This window comes from Salminus brasiliensis, chromosome 23 (genome assembly GCF_030463535.1).
Source record: "Salminus brasiliensis chromosome 23, fSalBra1.hap2, whole genome shotgun sequence".
Lineage (NCBI taxonomy): Eukaryota > Metazoa > Chordata > Actinopteri > Characiformes > Bryconidae > Salminus > Salminus brasiliensis.
In genome coordinates, this window is record NC_132900.1 from 27,369,437 (window position 1) to 27,390,867 (window position 21,431).

The window sequence follows — 21,431 nt, forward strand, 5'->3', positions numbered from 1 at the left end:
CTGGCACCTGATCAAGAATTTGAAGCTGTGCCACCAGACACCAGTCCTCCAGGGCTTGAACTGAAGGACCTTGGTTTAGGTGGTAGTTGCAGTGGGTTGTGCTGTTCCAGGATATGCATATGGTCAATTGCCAAGTTCATTCAGTGTCAAAGGTAAAGGTGCACATATTTGTCACTGTACTATGTACAGCGAAATGTGTTCTCCGCATTTAACCCATCTGTGGTAGTGAACGAACACACACACACACACACACACACACACACACCCAAAGCCAACTCCAGCGCCCAGGGAGCAGAGAGGGTAAAGGGCCTTGCTCAAGGGCCCACAGTGGCAGCTTGCCAAGCCCAGGAATCGAACCCACAACCCTATGGAATGATGGTGGTGCTTCATGCAGTACTTTTGGGATGAGTTGGGGAGTTGGGGATGATGAGGTGGGGTGGTGATCATCCAACATCAGATCCTCACAGCAATGCTCTTCCAAAATCTAGTAGAAAGCCTTCTTCCTCCCTGGACAGTGTAATGGAAGTTATTGATGATTCATAATCAATAACTAAATTGTTGATGCATATTCTGTGATATGTAAGGGGACCTCGGTCACTTCTTGCTATATGTTCTTCATCTATGTTGTACCGGGGTCTGTTCACACTGTTATTGTCTGTCTCTGCTTATCTTTCTCACGGTGCAACTGCGCCCTGACATAGATGATAAGCAGAAGTGGGCGAGAGAAGAAGTACCGACGGGAGGACAGAATGATCTCCGGTCAGCACTTACCTTAGAATGACCCCCCCCATAAAAAGGGACCAGATGGGGTCAGTGGGGTCATATTCCTGGGACGGTTCTCATGCAAGTAACAGATAAATGTATAGCCTGTTTATACCATATAAGGCTATCTGGTCAGTCATTGCTGAGTGGGTGAGGGTAAAGCCCAGCGATGATAAAGGCTCCTGCAGACCATGCAGAGCTCAGAGCTCAGACAGGCAGAAACTAAGGTTTTGCTTTGTACCTCTCTCAATAAATCTGTTACTCACTTTGATACTGATTCAGAGACTTAGTGTTTCTTCTGTCACAAAATTTCCACCACAACAGACAGCAGGAATCTCTTTTTTTAATTTCAGAAGGAAGGCTGATAGAGCAGGTGTCCAAATACTTTAGCCCATATTGTGTGCATAGATAGACAGATCATTATACACAGATCATGCATGCACAGAAAACACAGAGCCTGGTTTGATGAATGAACTGCTGCTAAGTTTAGTTAAATAGTGAAAATGTAAATGAACAGGAAATAGGAAAACGTTGAACTACTAAACTCAACAAACCGTCCCAGAGGAGGGCGCCACCAAAGCAGTGCGGGTCACGCTGCTCCTACAGGCCACCGTACTTGTCCTGTGTCCAAGCTAGCTAACAGCTAGCTAGCTGGCTAGCTACCTCCAGGCAGTAAGTAGCGCTATCTCCACTCTGTAGCTAAAAAACAACAACATGCGAGTCATTTAGTAGTTCATAGGACGTGTTAGTCATATTTCTACACGAATGTTTAGCTGTCAGCGTCGTTCTGTGCTGTTTTTAATGGCGAGCTAATGGTAGCTAGCTAGCTAGCCACCCTTCAGCACTGTGAGCTAGCCAGCCAGCTAGGCTAACTCGCTAGCTGTCTAACAGGGAATGATCGAGACGTTGTTTGAGTGCTTCTCTAAACTTCACCCACGATTATTCATTTCGTTTTGTGTGAGGTTTTGGCCATTTTACGTAGCTAGTCATTTTCACGTGTAGTAGCTTGCTATCTAGTGATAATAGCTAGCTCTACACACACGTGTTTTACCCCTCAGTGAAGCTGAACTGTCCGTGTTTCGCTGTTCGCAGGACCTCAGAAAGGGGCTTTTCAGGTCCTCAGCTGATAAGTCCCGACTAAAACCCCGTGTTTTCAGCTTCTGAATAGAAATACTGACAAAACCAGTGTCTGTAGTTTCGGTTTCTGTTCTGGTTGAATGCGGAACCGAATGAGTCATCTGTCAAATGTGACACCAGATGTAACCAGATGTTGAGTAGTTAGCTATCTAGCTAAGTTAAGCTGGATGATCTGAATCAATCAGTTGACATTTAGCTAGCTGGTGCTCCTGTTATGATTATTGTTGCATATTAGAGACGATCACAGAAATAGCTTCCAACATTCAGCTAGACCTCGTTTAATAACTTGCTGTGTGTATGTCTAAAGTTTGTGGACACCCCTTCTAACAAAGCCATTCAGCTACTTTGATTGCACCCATTGCGCTGACACAGATGTGCAGATGCACATAGACAGACAGACAGACAGATGCACACACAGCTGTCTGGTCCCTGTAGAGTTGTAAAGTGCTGCAAAGTGCTGCCAACCTATCGGCTCCACATGCTGCCTAATGCCAGGTGTGGGCTAGAGGGGCATAACGCCTCCCAGTGCTGAGCTGTGGAGCAGGTGAACTGTGCTGTGGTCTCTGGAATGATGGTTCGTAGGAATGACAGGTCGTAAAATGAAGACTTAAAGATAAGCCCAGGGTTCATGGGTTTAAGTACAGAAGTATTTACTAGAAATCAAGGCCTAGTGTACGTTTGCATTTACAGCATGCTTTATTTTTTTTTTTCTCCGGCTGTCAGGCCATAGGGTCTTTGCAGAAGCTGTCCACAGCCCTTAACATCTTGGAGAAATACGGCTCTAACCTGACCAGCCCTAACAGACCCAGGTACTGGCGCACAGTGAAACACAACAACCCGGTGTTCAGAGCCACAGTGGATGCTGCAGCCTTTCTGGGTTTGCTTGCTAATTTTGGGGTCAATTCAGAGCAGAGTGACTTGACACACAATGATGGTTGGTGCTCCATCAAGTACTTTTGGGATGAGTTTGGGATGTTGGAGATGATGAAGTGGGGTGGTGGTCATCATTCAACATCAGATCCTTACAGCAATGCTCCTCCAAAGTGTGGTAGAAAGCCGCCTTCTTCCCTGGGCAGTAGAGACAGCTGCTTCAACAAATACCCTTTTTAAAACCCTTGATTTAAAAAAGAATGATGATAGAGAAGGTGTCCAAATACTTTTATCCATATTGTGTAAGTATATAGATGGATGTATAGATAGATAGAACTGATATGTTGATCCCAGCATGAAGCAGCATACTGAGTGTTAGAGAAGCAGGGCAGCGCGACACACGTTATTATACACAAATCATGCATGCACATAAAATGCAGAGACTGGTTTGAATGAGTTTAAGAAGTGATGCCTTTACAGTCATGCTTTATTAAGGGTCTGAATTGAATTAGTTGCATTGTAAATCTAAGTGTTGGTGCATCAGGATGTCCCAGAGATGTAGTTTTTGGAGTTTAAAGGTTATTACATTTGCAATTTTTCTAATGATCAACTGTCTCCCTTGTTGTTGTCATTTTTTTTAATGTTCAAGCAATGGCCATGCTGTCTGAACAGTTGGAGAAGGTGAGGAGTCAGGCGGAGAAGAGTTTATCCACGCCTGGTCCAGCACAGGAGGTCAGGACAGGTGTGTCTTCCATGGCCAGCGTCCCTCTCCCCCCGTCGGCCAAGTACCGGTACATTGCCGCTGAAGCCATGGTGATTGAAAACAGTGGTGGAAGTAACAGGAAAGAGGTGAGATGGATAAACAAGTAAAGGGCTTTTAAGGGAGATGTGTTGACAGGTTGTAATCTGTTTGGAAGGCTCTGCTTGGGTTAGTCTGCTCGGCTAGACCCCCTAATTACTAAAGTAACCCATAGTAAGGAGCCCTATAGTGCAAGAGTGGGGGTTTGAGGGCCAGACTTAGCTAATTTCCCTGCTCTAACACACCAATTAAACCCTGTAACGAACGGGTGAATCGAATCAGGTGTGTTTGAGCAGGATCATAGCAGTTACTGAATAATTAGTAGTTCAGGACTTAACAGGTCGTAAAATGAAGACTCAAAGATAAGCTTAGGGTTCGCTTGTTTAAGTATTTACTAGAAATCAAGGCCTAGAGTACCTTTGCATTTACAGCATGCTTTATTTTCTCCGGCTGTCAGGCCATAGGCTCTTTGCAGAAGCTGTCCACGGCCCTCAACATCTTGGAGAAATACGGCTCCAACCTGACCAGCCCTAACAGACCCAGGTACTGGCGCACAGTGAAACACAACAACCCGGTGTTCAGAGCCACAGTGGATGCTATTCACGTGAGTCACGCTTCAAATTGTAAAATCGGACCTGCAGCCTTCCTGGGTTTGCTTGCTAATTTTGGGGTTTGTCAGGGCAGAAAGAAAAAAGCTTGGTTTGTGGTCATTTTTAGGGATTTTATAATACACACAGTAGTATGCAAGAGACAGTGGGAGTCAAATACAGGTAGACTCAAATCTACCTGTTAAAATCAATTTAGGTTCCTTATGGATGTCTACAGTGTTGAAGTAAAGAAGTAAGATTCTAATACACGTTTATTTGTTACATACATAGCCATACATGGTATAACTAGGAGTGAAATGCTATGTTGACATAGAAACAACATGATAAAGATAGGATGGATAAAAAAATAATAAAAATAATATTTTATATATTTAAAATGCAATATAAAAATTATAATACAAGTAAAATATGTAGAGGTAACAGTGACAATATGCATGCGCAAATATATATATATATATATATATATATTTTGTTGTGATGGACCAATAGTAATGCTCCAAAATGCCTTGGACTAACATCTTTTTACGTTGACTTTTGAAAGTAAAGGTTTACCTTCTCCTGGAAAGTTGCTAATGTTTTTGTCAGACAGTGATGTTGTAGAAAAATAGTTTATCACCATACGATACAATATTGTCATATCTCCAAATAATCAGGGAGTGTGTGTATTCTTCAGGTGTACTTCAGTTCTTCATATGCATAACTACAATAAAGCCAAAATTAGCAGCAGTTTCACCCTAAAACAGAACCCTGTGGGACTCCACAATCTGTGCATACCTAATGAGTGTTGCTACTTTACCCAGGGTGGAAGAGCTGTACTGTGTCTATATGGTTACACCAATCAGCAGCCAGATGGCCTGAGCTTTCCTGATGAAATCATAGAACCAGACATTGCAAAGGTGGCGTCAGTGACCCTGGAGGTTATGAGTCTGCGCATGGAACTGGACATGCTGATCAAGGTAATGAATAACAGCTCTGATGAACGTCAAGGATGAAGTTATAATGAAGTTGATCTGTCGTACTGTACCGCTGGGTATTGTGAACTGTTATGGCCTCGAAGCACAAATGTTATAATTAAAAAGACCGGTGATTTCAAACTATATAGTATATCACTGTAATTCTAACACTGTAAGGTCACTGTTACGGGCTCATACAAAGCTTTGTTTCCTGTAGGACGTCCACCCGCACCCTGAGTTCTTTGAGAGAATTATCCCCTCCCTCACTCAGAAGGTATGGCTTGTTTTTTTCCCCAGTTTGGTGTTTTTATCAAATTCCTCTCGAATTTGACCTCACTTACACATTGTGCAATGATCCTGCAGGGCGATGATGGAATCACCACAGATTCACCACTGGAGTCTCCGTCTAGTGAGAGGCCCTGGGAGAGACCGTCCCTGCCCATAGCCTCTCTCTCCCAAGGCCTACTCTCTCTCTCCTCCCTCGCCCCTGACAAGCAAACAGGTCAGTTTCACACTTCCAGCTTGCCTGTGTTGCTCATAACCTGCATCCCATTGCACAACCTTTGTTTTAGTTTGTAAGGGTGTATTAATACATAATAATTATTATTTGTTTAATTATGTTCTTTATTAATGCTGGGCACAAGGTTCATATTTAATAAATAATTTATATTTTATAAATATATTTCTATATTAAAAAATAAGTCAGTTATAGTAGTTAGTGGATAAATGACTAACTACTCAATTACCCATTTACTCAATTTACATTATTTTATACTCAGAATTAGTAGTAATTACTGATATTACAGATACTGAATAGTCTATAGTAGTAACCAAATAATTAGCAGTCACTAAATAATTAAGTTACTAATAGCAGTAATCTGTAGTTGTTACTAGTAGTTTAGTTTATAGTAAAAACTGAATTGTGTAGTAAACTGAATAATTTATATTAGCAAAACATAATTAGCTGTTACTGAAAATAATAAGATACTGAATCATTTGTTGCATATACTGAATCATTTATAGTAGAACAACATAGTAGGAAACACTTAATTAGCATACACTACAGATACTAAACAGCTTATAGGACTAAACACATAATTAACAGTTACTGGAACATTTATAGTAGTTACTGAATAATATATGAGACTGAATAATTTAAAACAGACACTGAATAATTTCTTTTAGGAAACACAATTAGCAGTTACTGAACATTTTATAACAGATACTGAGTAAAATGAATAGTTCATGCTCAAGAATTTATAGTGGTTAACAAATAATTAGCAGTTGCTAAATATTCTGTAGCTCAATCATTAAGTGGTACAATAATCAGCACATATTGAATCATTTATAGTAGATAAATAATTAGCATTTATTGAATAAATAATTATACTGAATAATTTAATTTATTTAATTTTATTAATTTATTTAAATTTATATTAATATATTTTATTTATATACTAAATTAGCAGGTACTGAAAAGAATTATAAGATACTGAATAATTTGTTTCAAATACTGAATAATGTATTGTAGTAAACGCTTAATTAGCAGTTACTGAAACAGATACTATAACAGATACTGAATAGCTTATAGTAATAAACTCATAGTTAGCAGTTACTGATGCTAAAGAATGTGTAGTAGTTAACAGATAATTAGCATTTACTGAATAATTAGATACTGAATAATTGATAGTACTTAAATCATTAGCAGTTACAATTTTTTTGTAGTTTAAACTGAATAATGAATAATAGTCTAATAATCAGCACTTACTGAATCATTTATAGTAGTTAAATCATTAGCAGTTTATTGAATTATTTATAGTACTTGTGTATCTGTCCTTTGTTGTTCATTAATTGGCAAAGATGATGCTGATTTAATAAGCTTATACCTCTGTGGCTGCTGCCAGCGCTGTAGTCATTCATGCAATTATTCCGACGGCTTCCCCCAGCTGTCTCTGCGGAAAACTGCTGCATATGCGGAATTTTTCCAGTGGCGTCCCACTGCACCACGTGTGCCCAGCGCCTGTGCTCGGAATGTGACCGCCTTTTCCACTCTCACCCAGGACGTGCCATGCACAGCAGGGTTCAGGTGGCGTCCTCCAGACCATCAAAGACAATCAGGTGGGATTAATGTTATGGTTTAATAACAATAGGGTTCATTCTGAAAAGCTTTCGTTTTCTCTAACTTCTCCTGTCCCATATGTGCTCCCTCGCAGCGCATCACTGTCTACGTGGCAGTGTTCGTGCACTACAGTCAACACCATGAAGCAGGTGTTGTGCGAAACCTGTGACCGGCCTCGTCTTGCCACTGCTGCCCCTTCCATACAGGAAGAGCCGCAGCAGCCCTCTACCATAACTGGTCAGTCGTCAATACGTTGTTTATATGGTCTGCACTGGGTTGAAAAAGCAGCTGTTAGACATGGTGGTGGTAGCATTGTGCTTTGCGATAGTTTTTCTGGCAGTGGAAAGTGGGTGGAATTATAAAGGAGGACTACCCCAGAATTCTTCAGCATAACCTTAAACCAGCAGCTAGACAGTTTACATTCGGACACAACTGGGTTTCCAACAGGGCAGCGACCACAAAACACATATTTCTAATAGTCTCCTTCACATATCTTCTTTAAAAAAGTGGTTTCTTCCAAACGTGACTCTTGTGTCAACTCTTTATAGCACCCACACAGCTTTCAGAAGCTGAAACCTCTCTGAAATCTGTGTTGGTATCTGATACTCTGGTAAAATACTGTGCTGATCTTTATTCATGTCTCCTTCTCTCCACCCATTCAGAGTGGCAGTGCAAGAGCTGCACTGTGGTCAACGCAGGCAGCAGTATTCTGTGCGAGGTGTGTGAGCGCCCTCGTCTGGCCACACGTCCTCCTGTCACCCCTTCAAGACCCAACCCATCTGCTGCAGGGCCGTTGGACAGCCAGGTACTTGCACACACATGCAGGCCACACACTGAATACCCAAATGCAGACATTATGGCATTACATTACATTAGGCTTTCTATCTATTTTGTGATTCCAACTTTTTTTGTGTGCACCAGCCTCCTTTAATCCAGTTCATAATACTCTAATAACTAAAAATCCTATAATAGCAGAAATAGAGTTTAATTGGGTGACAAGGTGTTGGGTTTATGACAAGGCACTTGACAAAAAAAAGGTGGTGAGAAGAAGGATCCTGTGCAAAGAATAGCACCTTTCAATAGCTCTTGCTGATGTAACTGCAAAAGCTGTATTTTGCTTGTTAAATGTTAAATCATTAAGGTGCCAAAAAAGCTGTATTTTCTCATTTGAAAGTAGAAACCAGCTCCTCAGACTTCGGTGTGAGTGCTGTAGCATTGTTCCTTGCTGTTTGTCTTTCAGTGGATCTGTCAGTTCTGCACATACGCCAACCACACGCCGTCCTCGCGCTGCGAAATGTGCGACCTGGCCAGATCCGACCCCGCCCAATCGCCCTCCAAACCACTCCCAACTTCCCCGGTCAAGGATTTCACGCCTCTGTCAATCACACCTAAACTCACGGCCACGGAGGACCCGGATTTAAAGAGGCAGAGATTAATGAGGGAGGAGGGGCTTAAACTGATTCAGCTGATTCGGGTATGAATTTACTGCATTAGAATGATTACCTAAAATGCACACACACTCACTAGATGTTTGTGGACGCCCCTTCTAATGAATGCATCCAGCTTCTTTAAGTTGAACCCATTGCTGACACAGATGTGCAAATGCACATACAGAGCTGGTCTAGTGCCTTGATAGAAGTATTGCCAATAGAACTTACTGACACCTGCCTATGCCTAATATGTGCCAGGCGTGGGCTAGAGGGGTATAAAACTGTGCTCTCTGGAACGATTGTGCTCCATCCAGTACTTTAAGGATGAGGTGAGGTGGTGATCGATCAACATCCTACCTTTACTAATGCTCATCCTCACAGCAATGCTCCAAAATCTAGTTGAAAGCCTTCTTCCCTGGACAGCAGAGACAGTTACTCCAACAAAAGCAGGATAAACCCATTGTAATACCCTTGATTTCAGAAGAAACAATGAATGAGCAAGTGTCCCAATACTTTTGTCCATATTGTGTGTATATACGAGTATATATACAGGTAAATATGTATCCATATGTGTGTGTGTGTGTTTACTGTCAGAAAACAATGGCCTGTTTTCTAATCTCTTCCTCAGGAGGGTGAAATGAAGGGTGTAAGCCCGGAGGAGGTCTACACGAGCCTACGGGTTTCAGGCAGCCGCAGCAGCATTAGTGGAACCCCTTGTGACTGGTTGAAAACCGAGCTTCCCCACAAGCTGGATGAAATCTGTGCCATGGCCGCCTCCTTCCAGCACGGTCCCAAACCGCTCCACTCCACGCTCTTCAACTGTGCTGGCGAGGATGGTGGCCTGGAGGCCCACAAAAACGGCGCTGTGCATTTGTCCAGAGCCGAGGCCAAGCAGGCCTGGCTGACAGCAGGGGGGGACAGCGAGAAAGCTGCAAGACAGGCACTGAGGGACCGGCGGGCTAAAGTAAGTTTTGGCATGAAGCTTAAACAAAACACTGTTGCTGCTGGGCTCCCCCTACAGTTGGGGAGTGTAATGTACTTCTACACCACTGCCATTAATACAGACCGTTCAATGAGTGCTCCCTCATGAAGGTGAAGCTGAGCTGAGTTTGCATCTGTTGTAGGTGAAGGAGCTGTCCTCTCTGGGCTTCACTGACTCCGCTGCCTGTGAGGAGGCATTGCGGCAGAGTGGCGGAGAGGTGAGGGGGGCTCTGGTGCTGCTGCAGCGACCTCTGCTGGAGCCCTTTCACAAGCGCATGTGGAGCGATGACCTCGAGCCGCCCATTGACATCAACAACCCAGACAAACAGGTGAGTGCTCATGCATCATAGAACACCCTGATTTTTATAATGCTAACGTAACGAGCTGTTATTAGCATTTAACGCTTGTCACTTTTCACGCTGTGCATTTCAGCGTGTGTGTCGCAGGCTGCTAGCCATGTACGACCTGCCCAGCTGGGGGCGCTGCGAGCTGGTACTGTCCCTCCTACGCGACCCAGCTGCCCCCTACACGCTGGAGGACGTGGTACAGGCCGTGCGAGAGTCGCATGACCGTGACTTTATACGCCGTGTGCTGACCAAAGAGTGCCCGATTTGCCTGTCAGTCTTTCCCCACAGCAAGGTATCGCTGCACACTCTCGCACACACCTGTGTGTGTGTGTGTGTGTGTGTGTGTATATATATATATATATATATATATATATATATATATATATATATATATATATATACAGACACATACACTTTACTTACGGGATCCACATAAAGTTAGTGTTTTCATAGCATTTATCATAAATCTGTGTAACTCTTTTCAGCTTGCCTATGTCCAATTTCATCAAATTCAGGGATCTATTTTTGAATTCTTTTAATTTAGCAAGACCCTTATTTATTTATTTATTTATTTTTTAACAGATGCAGTCACTGACGTCGTGTCAGTGCTCCGTCTGCAGCGGCTGCTTTAAGCAGCACTTCACCATCGCCGTCAGGGATAAGCACATCAGAGACATGGTGTGTCCCGTTTGCTGGGAGCCCGACATTAACAACCCTGAGCATCTCAACAGCTACTTCTCCACGCTGGATATTCAGGTACTGGGAGACACACAGGATCAACATGTCTCGTGCACTATAGGTCCAAATGTTTGTGGACACCCCTTCTAATGAATGTATTTGGCTACTTTAAGTTGAGTCAGATGTGCAGTCTAATGCCAGACGTGGGCTACATGGGTATAAAGCCTCCCAGCCTTGAGCTGTGGAGCAATGGAAGAACTGTGTTCTCTGGAATGATGGATGGGGCTCCATCCAATACTATTTGAGATAAGGTGGGGTGGTGGCGATCACCTAAGACCCTGGGCTCACTCTTGTCACTGAATGCAATCAGATATTCCCAGCAATGCTTCAAAATCTAGTAGAATGCCTTCTTCCCTGGACAGTAGAGACAGTTACTCCAACAAAAAAAACCCTTGATTTTAAGAGAGACAATGAATGTGAAGGTGTCCCAATACTTTTGTCCATATAGTGTACCTAGAATGATGTTTTCCTAGATATTTAACCTAGAGGTTTTTCCGATTTTGATCACCTGATGATTAGGCCAAAACTGTGACACTCAGGAGTCCAGTTGTGTTTACATTGTATGTATCAAAAAACAGGCATGTCTGTGTTACTTCTGGAGAACTCACCCCTGCATTGTGTGTTTGTGTGTGTGTGTGTGTGTGTTTGTGTGTTTGTGTGTGTGTGTGTGTGTGAACACCCAGCTGAGAGAGTGTCTGGAGCCAGAGGTGTATGAGCTCTTCCACAAGAAGCTGACTGAACAGGCTCTCATTAAAGACCCAAAGTTCCTGTGGTGTAGCCACGTAAGTATGCAACCTCTCAAACAGACCACCAAACTTTACCCAGATCAGATCATGATGGAATGAATAGATATGATAATAAATAAAAAAAATAAATAAAAAGGAAGGCAAATGGAAGACAGTAATGTAACCTTTCAGTTTAAAAGTATTTTGACTTACTGCTATAATTTGTTTAGTGACTTTTATTTTGACACAGTCCTTGTTGACTTATTTTGACACATCCTGTTTGTTTATACAGATGACTTTTATTTTTGAAACAGTCTGTTTCTTTATTTTAGTGACTTTTATTTTGTCTTTGTGTGATGTAGCATTTCAGAGGAGCATTTGCCTCTCTCACACTCTATTCTTCTGTGGTTCTGAGGTTGTCTTCTCTTTTTTCCACTCAGCCCATGTCTATGTGAGACTCCCATGCCTCACACTAATAAACCTCTGCTCTCCACTCACACACCAGAGTGACGGTGCTACAGACAGACAGACAGACAGCTGCTCAGGCGTTACTGTAAAAAGTAACAGCGGCAGTAAAACTGTATTCCACTGGTAGTCCGTGATCTGTCGCACTGCTACTTCTAACTACTAAACCAGACATTATTGTTTGTATATGCAAAAAAACTAATGAAATGTAGGTTTTGCATGTTTTTGGGTTTGAGTCTCCGGACAGTCTGAGGCCATTACACTGCTTAAAGCCGAAGTTTAAAGCTAATGTTCTGCAGGGTCTCGTTGTTGTGGTCAATTGGACTCGTCCTGAAGGCTAAATGGCCTCGAAAATCCAACTCTGTACCGGCCCTTTCCTGAACTAATGCACTGCTTTAATGCCATCAGATATGAGGCGACACTTCAAAGCAATTGTCGCCAGGGTTACAGTGACCTTCTAAGTGCTGAGTACAGAGAACTGTAGAACTTTTTTTCTTTCTTTTTTTTTGTCCTGCACAACTTCCCCTTGGTTTCCTTCTCTCTGGCTCACTTATACACTCTGACTGACTGTCTCTCTCTCATTGCAGTGCTCATATGGTTTCATCTATGATGGTGATCAGCTCAAGGTCACTTGTCTGCAGTGCAGGAACAGCTTCTGCGCTCAGTGTAAAAAGCCTGTAAGTATTATTGCAGTGTGAACAGATACACACAAACACGCGTGCACACACACAGTCACACAGGCAGAATAGCTGTGTTTACAGGACTCGTCTCACTTACACTGACTCTCGCAGTCTCTTTGTACCCCTCTGTCCACATTCCTACTGTACTTCATTGCCGTACAGTAGAAGTTAATAGTCACCTGCATTTCTTTCTATAAGTACATGCCCACATGCTTCTCTCAGGACACTCCAACCACTTCCAGGACTTTAAGACTTTAAGGTGGTGCAGTCTTGCTGATGTAGTTTAGGACACACTGTGGGTGTGTTTATGCTTGTAGTTTGGGTCCCTTGGTCCATGCTGACATATTTGCAATTGAACCAAAATTTGGTTTGCAGGTCTTGTGTGATCCATATTATAATAACTCACAGGAAAATAAAATACATAAATAATGGTGAACAAAATATATAATAATAATATTAATATCTAACTGCTGGACCCTCATGTCATCCTGATATCAGTATTAAACCATATTTTTAACAATGTACACATGCAAATTGCCACAGAAACACGCATGTTAAAGCTGCAGGTGTCTCAATACTTTTGTCCATATAGGGTTGCAAGTTGCAACATCCTGTGTTGCTGTTTATCTGGAATGGCGTGTTAAAATCTCTCCCCCTCTCTCTTTGCAGTGGGAAGCTCAGCACAATGGCTTGTCCTGCGAGCAGTTCCAGTTGTGGAAGCGAGAGAATGACCCTGAGTACCAGCGGCAGGGCCTGGCGGGATACCTGCGCGACAATGGCATCAGTGAGTCATCTCCAAACTCCCCAGAGCTGCTCACAAACCTGCATTTAAACTGCTCTATTCTAGCTTTAATGAAGCTAACAGCAGGGCTGCCCCCACACAACCTCTTCCCCTCCCTCATCAAAGGGCCCTGGAGGGGAACCCTATTTCAAACGGTGTGCTATCAAAGCACAACCGTTACTCTTCAACGAGCACCAGAACTGCTCTGAGCTGGATTAGCCACCAGATAGTGTCAACATACTAGTTTTTTTTTTTTTCAGATACTGTTAAAACTCTGCCTCAGAAATTAAGACTCTGAAGAGTCTCTAGAGAGTTGAAGAGCCAGAACGTATCATCACTAAAAGTGATGCAGTCAATCTACTGTAAAGTCCGGTTGCCCACATCAGCAGCAGTTCCATAAGAGGCAGCGGCTGGCTTTGCATGTTTCAGAGGAGCCCTTACCCTTCTAGTGTCTGGAGCGGTGCTAGTGCTAGGGAGAGCTGCAAACGGGCGGGCTAATTGGCAGCAGGGATTGGTGGCAGATTGGATGAAAGGCAAGTTTTTTTACATTCAGATTTTATGCATATCATTTATTTATTTATTTATTTATGTATTTTTATGCACAAGCAAATATCACCTTTCTAACTATTTTGCAATATATTATATATATTATATAGTTATTTGTTTTATTTGGATCCCCATTAGCTGATATTGCAATAGCAGCTATTCTTCCTGGGGTCCGACAAACATAATAAACACAACAATTAACAATTAAAGAAGAAAAAAAAAAAAAAAAACAAGACCACCATACATACACGTACCTACATATACACACATACCTACATACACAACAATATAGATTAGTCGCACAAAGGAGAATACAAATAGTACCACCTGACAGTAAGTATTCATCGACTCTTCATATCTGTGAGATAGTTTTGAGTATATCCCTGTATTGTAATATAGGTTATATTATACACACAGCCCCAGTGTCTACACACTATTGAAAGTATAGTGTATAGCTGCTAATGAGCATTTTTTCGTGGTGGTCATTCAGGCAGCTTCCCATTTACTGAAGAAAGTATGGGCCGATATGGCTTTGGTTAGGCCTGGGCTCTATAATGGTAGTACCATATACCAGGATATTCAAAAAGGAGGACAGTATTTTAAAATTCTGACATGTCTGATCTGTCATATCAGACCATTTTCAAACCATTTGCATTTAAGAGAGCCACAGGGTGGGGGCACTGTGGTTGCTGAGTGGTGAGGTCAAGACAAAACAAGCATATTCACCACCCTGGTGATCAAACACACACAGTGCCGGTGAGCAGCCATTGCACCCCAACAGGGGCAGCTTGCCGACCCGGGGTATCGAACCTACAACCTTGTCATCAATAGCCCGGTGCTCTAACCGCTGAGCCACCACTGCTCCAAAATAGATGGAGGCTTCATCCTCTAAACCTGTGTGATTTGAGCTTCGGTTAGCTGGAACACAGCCTTATCGGCCCGCGGAACTTATCTAAAACCCAGTCCAGACACAGCAGAACCGGTCTCTCATTTCGTCTTGATGTTTCTCCCAACACCAGTGGCTCGACTTCGCTCCCTCAGGCACAAGTTTTTATGGTCAACACTTGTTAGCAGTTAGTCGATAGCGGCTCGGTGGAGCTGTAGGCGAGCTAGCTAGCTGTACGTGACACCATTGTTCGAGCAGAATTCTTCTCTTCTTTCAATTATTGTGACACCCTCTAAATAAGCATATTATACTCCTTACTGCATGTTTTATTATCACTGTGGTTAAGAACTTTAGCAACAGATCCAATGTAGCACCAGTAGTTCTAATACAAATAAACAAACATGGCCACCCCCTTGTTTAATTGAGGGTACCGCTGTATTAATTATTTAGTTATATATTATATATAATTAATAATTGTTTAAGGGGGGGGGGGGGATAGCGGTATAAAAAAAGTTGATATCACCTAGCTTTGGTTGGTTGTTTGCATCACACATGCGAAATGCTTATGCACAGATGGTTAATTGAATGGTTGCTATGCTGAGCAAGGCGGTTTGATCAGTTGATTAATCGAATAATAGTTAAAAGATTAATCATCAATAAGAATAGATGAGAATCTTTAGTTGTAGACCATCTGTAGTGATGAATACAGTGAGGCAGTTACACTCTCTCTCTCTCTTTCTCTCGCAGCCTGTCCGAACTGTAGGTTCCAGTATGCTCTGGCCCGTGGGGGCTGTATGCACTTCAGCTGCTCTCAGTGCCGCTATCAGTTCTGCAGTGGCTGCAACAATCCTTTTCACACGGTGAGTTAAACACTCTCCCCAGGGTCCTGTGTGTTATGTGGCCAAAAAATAATACCACAATACTTCCTCCCCTTTCATACTCGATATGTACCACGATGTTTACTTTACTGTGATCTGTTGATAAGAGTTACAGCTCACCAGTAGAGCCACATTTCCAGTTTAAATGATTCAGTCATATTACAAACGAGCCCAGTCTGTGCTTATATTACCATCAGGGAAAACAGGCTATAAGGTAAGGCTCTGTAATGCTCACATGTGGTAAGTTCGTAAATGAATTTGAAAAAATAAAAGCTCAAGAAGTGTATGGTGACGTCATTTAGTTTTGTTTCCTCTCTTACATCCGTCTCGCGCGCTCTCTCGCGCCCCCAGTTTCTTCCTTTTTTTTTCTTTCTTATTTAATTCTCTTTCTGTCTGTCTGCGGCAGACGTGTGCAGTGGCCCAGTGCAGTGTGACGGGCCTCCATGCCCATCACCCCAGAGACTGCCTCTTCTACCTCCGAGACTGGGAGCCTGCCAGACTCCAGGCTTTACTGCAGGTTTGAGCGCATGCAACTCACAAACACACCCCAAAACTAGGCCTGTCACGAAAATTACATACATGATAACTAATATATGAATATGACCTTTATCATTTATGCTGATCTCCTTATTGCAAATTGTGTTTACTTGCATGTTTGTTTGCATAAGAATTAACATCACCAATATTTTACCCAGTGACCAGTGCATCAGTCAGTCAACAGCACCTCCGTACACACAGAGCTGACTGCGACAGGTGAAGACGTGTTACTCGAGGCTGAATCAGCATTGAAAAATATGCTACAAAGGCTCAGAGTGGCTTAGTCTAATTGCTGCCACTGTGGCCTGGGGGTTGTGAGTTCAAATCCAGAGCCATGCTGATTTGCCATCAGTGGCCAGAGTCCAAGAGGGCACAATTGGCTCTGGGTGGGTGGGTGCTCTCTCTCTCTCCCTCGTCACTCTTGAAGCAATATTGGCCGACACAGGTGTCTGGTAGGACAGGTGTCTGGATATCAGGAAGTCCTTATCCTCCTAGTGTCAAGGGCATTGCTAGTGGTGGGGGGAGCTATGAACGGGTGGGCTAATTTGTCACTTTGAAGTCTGAAAGACCCAAGAAATTCTTGTAGGACGTTCTGCTTGTTGGAAGTTGGAACTACTGTTAGGAAGGTAATGCAAAATCTTATTTGACTACAAAAGACCCTCAGGAAGTTTAAGCAGGCTCTGGGGTGGTGGTGCACTGTTCTACTGTGCAGCGACACCTGAAGAAAATATGACCTCCATGAAAGAGTCATCAGAAGAGAACCTTTCTTGGGTCCTCAGCATCAGTTCTTTTTAAATGATCAAGATTAATATCATATTATTCATGTTAATTTATTAAATTGAATTATACATTATTAAGGCTGTCAACATCTTAAGCCTGAAAACGAGTCCCGTGGATTAGTAGAACAGACATCGAACACAGACACGTACGCACAAAGCTGCAGATACAAGTATGTGCACCCATACCAACATATACATGCACACAAGCATTCACACCAACAGAATGTGGCACATTAGCACAACACACACACACATTGTCCTCCCACACACACAGCTTGAAAAGGCTCCAAAACTGCTTGTTTTGTTTGGTGCAATCTCACATCTTGTTTTCCTCAGTGATTCTCAAGTTATTATTATTATTTTTTCTCAGAAAAATGGTGTGGCCTTCAACACTGACACAGCTCCAGGAACACAAACAGGTATGTACAGATGCTGCATCTGGGGACACACCCACAGATAATGTCATAGTAAAGCTAGGCAATATTTTGTTATTGTGATTTTTTTTTTTTCTAAGCTTATGGAGGAGACTGTTAGTGCTTAATGAACACTGATCAGCTGCAGGTTTCATTACTAACAGTGTCATTAGACTGGTTTCATTAAATAAAGAGCAGCAGGTGCTTTGAGGAACCTTCAACCTTCTAAAAAACCTTTTCTGGAAGGTTCCTCAAAGCACCTTAAGAGGTTTCTCCACAGGTTGAGGCTTCTCCAGAGGTTCCTCAACAAATTGAACCTGCGGTAGCTGAGGTGTTGTTAAGTGGTTGACCTAGTACCCTAGGCTGTTGCTATGGTCACTACAGTTTTGCTAAGTGGTTGCTCTGTGGTTGTTTTGGTGTTGTCTGATGGTGCCACAGTATAGTATTGCTGTTGTATTTCAGGTGGTTGCTGTGGTGCTGCTTACTGTTTCTTAGGGGGTTGCCATGGTACCCCATGTGGTTAGCTCTTGTGTTGTGTGGTGTTACTATCATATTTGTATCCTTACAACATTAGAAGGGTGCACAAGTTTTTGCACCCCATTCGTTCCTATAGAAAAAAAAATATTCTGAATCGAATAACCATAATAATAATAATGTTGATTTTATAGGTCTCTTTCTGTCCACATATCTGTCCGTCTGTACTGTTTTGCTCATTATTTCCAGTTCTTTCGGCCTGGCTAAACTATTTCCCTGCAGCCTGTCTGTCTGTCTGTCTAATTTGAGTCTCATTATAGTGCTGCATTATTTGTTCATTTCTTTGGCGGTAGAAAAGAAATGGCTTCACCCGTTATGGAGGTCTAAAAGAAGACATAATGAAGCTCTGTTTTTCCACTTAGAACCGATGTTCAATTATTCCCCCTCGGACTGCAAGTCTATATTAGGCCCACAAAAACAAACACTCTGAAACAAACACACCTACGGATTCACAGGCCTATTTTCACACGCTATCCCACTTCCCCCTCAGCCTTCTGAAATCTCTCCTAAGTACCTCTCTGCTCCTACCCATGTACACAAACACACACCATCTCTTCCCTCTGTTAGGTGTGTGTGGTGTGATTGAGCAGAAGGATGAAGGTGCTCGCCAGACAGACTCGGCATGTGGAGCTCAAACCCAGCCTGGCCAGGCAGGACTTTGCGAGTGAGTGACTTTTTTTTTTATTGTGAGATTTTTTTTTTTTTTTTTAAAGAAGAGACGCATTTTCTTCACCTTTTTAAAAGAAGAGAATCATTTTCTTATAAAAGTTAATACATATCATAATAATATTCTATTATTAATATTCTATTATAAACCCTCACTCAACCGTGGCGGCTTTAAAAAAAAAAAAACTACTTTTTTCAGGAAACACTACCGTGAGTACCTGGTTAGCCTCATCAACGGCCACTCTATCGACCCTGCCCCTCTGTTCTCCGCCAATGAGCTGATGCTGGCCTGCAGGAGGTACCAAGTGGAGCACGCGCGGGCGGAGGGGGAGGATGACCGGGCGCACTGCAGTCGACTGATGAAGGTGCGTTAAGCAGGATTAGAACATAATACGCTTCTGTGTCTGCTAGTAACTTTTTAAGATGATAATCTACACGTTTGCAAAAAAAATGTATTAATTTTTGATAAAAAAAAATTCTCTCTCTGTGTTTTGGCAGAAACTAATGGAGGATGTTCCTCTGGGTGACAAGGTCCCGCGAAAGAAGTGAAAAATGCTTTTACTCGCCCCACTTTTAACCCGGATTTTTTTGTTTTGTTTTTATGCCTGGGGATCAACCATGTTTTGTACAGTTGCTTCATGGACCCTCTTCACGGTGGTGGCAGAAGGAGGAGCTCCTCAGCATGGTTTTACTCTCCTTTTAATTTTGATTTTAGACAATCTGTACGTGCACTTTATGGTTCACACGTCTCGGACGGACAGTGTCGGTAGTAATCAGTCAGTAATGAAGGCATTCTCTCATTCGTCGTCAGTAATTGATTAGACTGATGTCCATGCATACTTTCTCTGATGTCTAATTTTAGGTGACTACTTTGAGTTTTGCTTGAACCCACAAAAGCATCTGTTGCTAAGAGAGGATTGGAGCAGTTGGGTTTGCAGAGCTGTTTGCACTGTGGGAATTGGATTATTTGGTGGGCATGTTTAGCGTTTCGGGTGCGTCGGTCCTGTTGTATTGGTGACTTTGTGTCGGGGGAGCAGGGCACAGCCTTGGGAGTTTGCTTCCATGTTCCCGCATAAAAATATACCATACCAAACAATTGCTAGATGTGGATCTGGCTGGTCAGTCTTTCACTACCTCCCTCATGTTAAGCAGGCTGAAAGTTCTCGTTTAGTACTCGAATAGCTTCTGGTGCTTCACATCAGTGACACTGAGCGCTCTTATTACATGGTAAGCAGTCACATACATGGTGATTGATTACTGGGCTGTGTGTAGAAATCAAAGATGCCACTATAATCAGAGGATCGCTGGTCCGAATCCCTGCTTGCCATCAGCAGCCAGAATTGGAGAGAGCACAGTTGGCCTTGCTTTCTCAGGGGTGGGTTGATAGCACGTCCTCTTTACATCACACCTAATGGTTAGTTGTTGTATTGGAGCTGGGGGGCCATGCTTTCCTCCAAGCGCGCTGGCTGCCTTACGATGCTACATATTAATCTCCTTCTTACTGGCTGCGATAGGGCACCGTTTTACCCCAAATCAGCTCCCAGTGAGTTCTAGCCAGACTTAAAGTACAGCTTCCACACATGGTGGAGGTAGTTTCAACACAGACATCCAAAGTAGACAATGTGAGTCTAAAGTCCAAATTGAAAACTGTACATTTTGTGAAAGGATTCTTTCAACCCAGTGTGTTGAGTTGCTCCCCGCTCTCCCCTCTACATGCCACCAGGATCGTATCACTGCGATAGCTCGTCCATGCTTTCAGTCAGCTGAAAAGAAGTCCATCTTTCTGAAGAGTGCCAGAAGAATCCTGCATTACTTTTCTGCATGAAGGTTGTTCATGAATGCATGCCATCCTTCCATACGCATCCTGCGCTCACAGGACACCCTGGACTATAAGGCCATCGTTCATTGCTGTTGGACACGCGAGAGAGAAAACGTGAGCGAGGAAATGCTTGGATGACGCAGGTTGGTGGGAACAAAGGTGGAAGAAGGAAAAAAAAAAAGCCTGTGAAATCACCTGCTAATAAAACCTCACCGGACTGTACAGTCTCTCACCTCTGAAGGTTGCATGCTTTGCCACAGTACCTCCTACCACTGTATCAGACCTCGCAGATGCGAGGTTTAAAAACGCACTGTAAATAAAGTGCAGTCTTCCCTTCCTCTGAGCGCCCCTCGTCTTCCTCCACGCTGGTGCTGTAGTCAGGGAAACCACTGACGGCAGCCTTCCACACCAGATAGTCCAGTAGCTGTTTCTAATAAAGTGGCCAGTGAGTGAAAGCACAAGGTAGACGTTTCTAATAAAGTGGCCAGTTAGTGAAAGTACAATTGAGGTGTTTCTAATAAAGTGGCCAGTCAGTGAAGGTACAATGTAGGTGTTTCTAATAAAGTGGCCAGTAAGTGACAGCACAAGGCCAGTGTTTCTAATAAAGTGGCCAGTGAGTGTCAGAGCATTGTGGGGGTTTTATTAAAGTGGCAGGTAGTGGAAGTACAAAGAAGGTGTTTCTAATAAAGTGGCCAGTGAGTGAAAGCACAAGGTAGGTGTTTCTAATAAAGTGGCCAGTCAGTGAAAGTACAATTGAGGTGTTTCTAATAAAGTGGCCAGTCAGTGGTAGTACAATGTAGGTGTTTCTAATAAAGTGGCCAGTGAGTGAAAGCACAAGGTAGGTTTTTCTAATAAAGTGGCCAGTGAGTGACAGCACAAGGCCAGTGTTTCTAATAAAGTGGCCAGTGAGTGTCGGAGCATTGTGGGGGTTTTATTAAAGTGGCAGGTAGTGGAAGTACAAGGAAGGTGTTTCTAATA

At 42.9% G+C, this 21,431-nt stretch overlaps 1 protein-coding gene across 2 annotated transcripts; it reads left to right on the forward strand.

The window, feature by feature from the left end:
* Positions 1-1,348: 1,348 nt before the first annotated feature.
* On the forward strand, positions 1,349-20,789 carry rnf31 (ring finger protein 31). Of its 2 annotated transcripts, XM_072668774.1 has the most exons (24): positions 1,349-1,434; positions 2,623-2,708; positions 3,419-3,618; positions 4,026-4,172; positions 4,977-5,132; positions 5,347-5,403; positions 5,493-5,631; positions 7,076-7,247; positions 7,343-7,485; positions 7,911-8,053; positions 8,489-8,722; positions 9,307-9,642; positions 9,803-9,988; positions 10,092-10,298; positions 10,589-10,762; positions 11,428-11,526; positions 12,522-12,611; positions 13,284-13,398; positions 15,575-15,687; positions 16,112-16,222; positions 17,392-17,440; positions 18,536-18,632; positions 18,834-18,999; positions 19,133-20,789. In XM_072668774.1, the coding sequence occupies exons 3-24, from the start codon at positions 3,421-3,423 to the stop codon at positions 19,181-19,183; spliced, it is 3,183 nt and encodes a 1,060-aa protein (XP_072524875.1). In that variant the 5' UTR covers positions 1,349-1,434; positions 2,623-2,708; positions 3,419-3,420; the 3' UTR covers positions 19,184-20,789. The 2 variants fall into 2 exon arrangements, with proteins under 2 accessions (XP_072524875.1, XP_072524876.1); XM_072668775.1 differs by lacking the exon at positions 2,623-2,708.
* The last annotated feature ends 642 nt before the right edge of the window (positions 20,790-21,431 follow it).

What these genes read in the sequence shown, in the direction of transcription:
- rnf31 (XM_072668774.1), top strand. Translation starts at nt 3,421, where the DNA reads ATGGCCATGCTGTCTGAACAGTTGGAGAAGGTGAGGAGTCAGGCGGAG. An exon ending in GCAGCCCTCTACCATAACTG is followed by an intron (nt 7,486 to 7,910) that starts GTCAGTCGTCAA and finishes CCACCCATTCAG; the next exon opens with AGTGGCAGTGCAAGAGCTGC. An exon ending in GGCCAGGCAGGACTTTGCGA is followed by an intron (nt 18,633 to 18,833) that starts GTGAGTGACTTT and finishes TACTTTTTTCAG; the next exon opens with GAAACACTACCGTGAGTACC.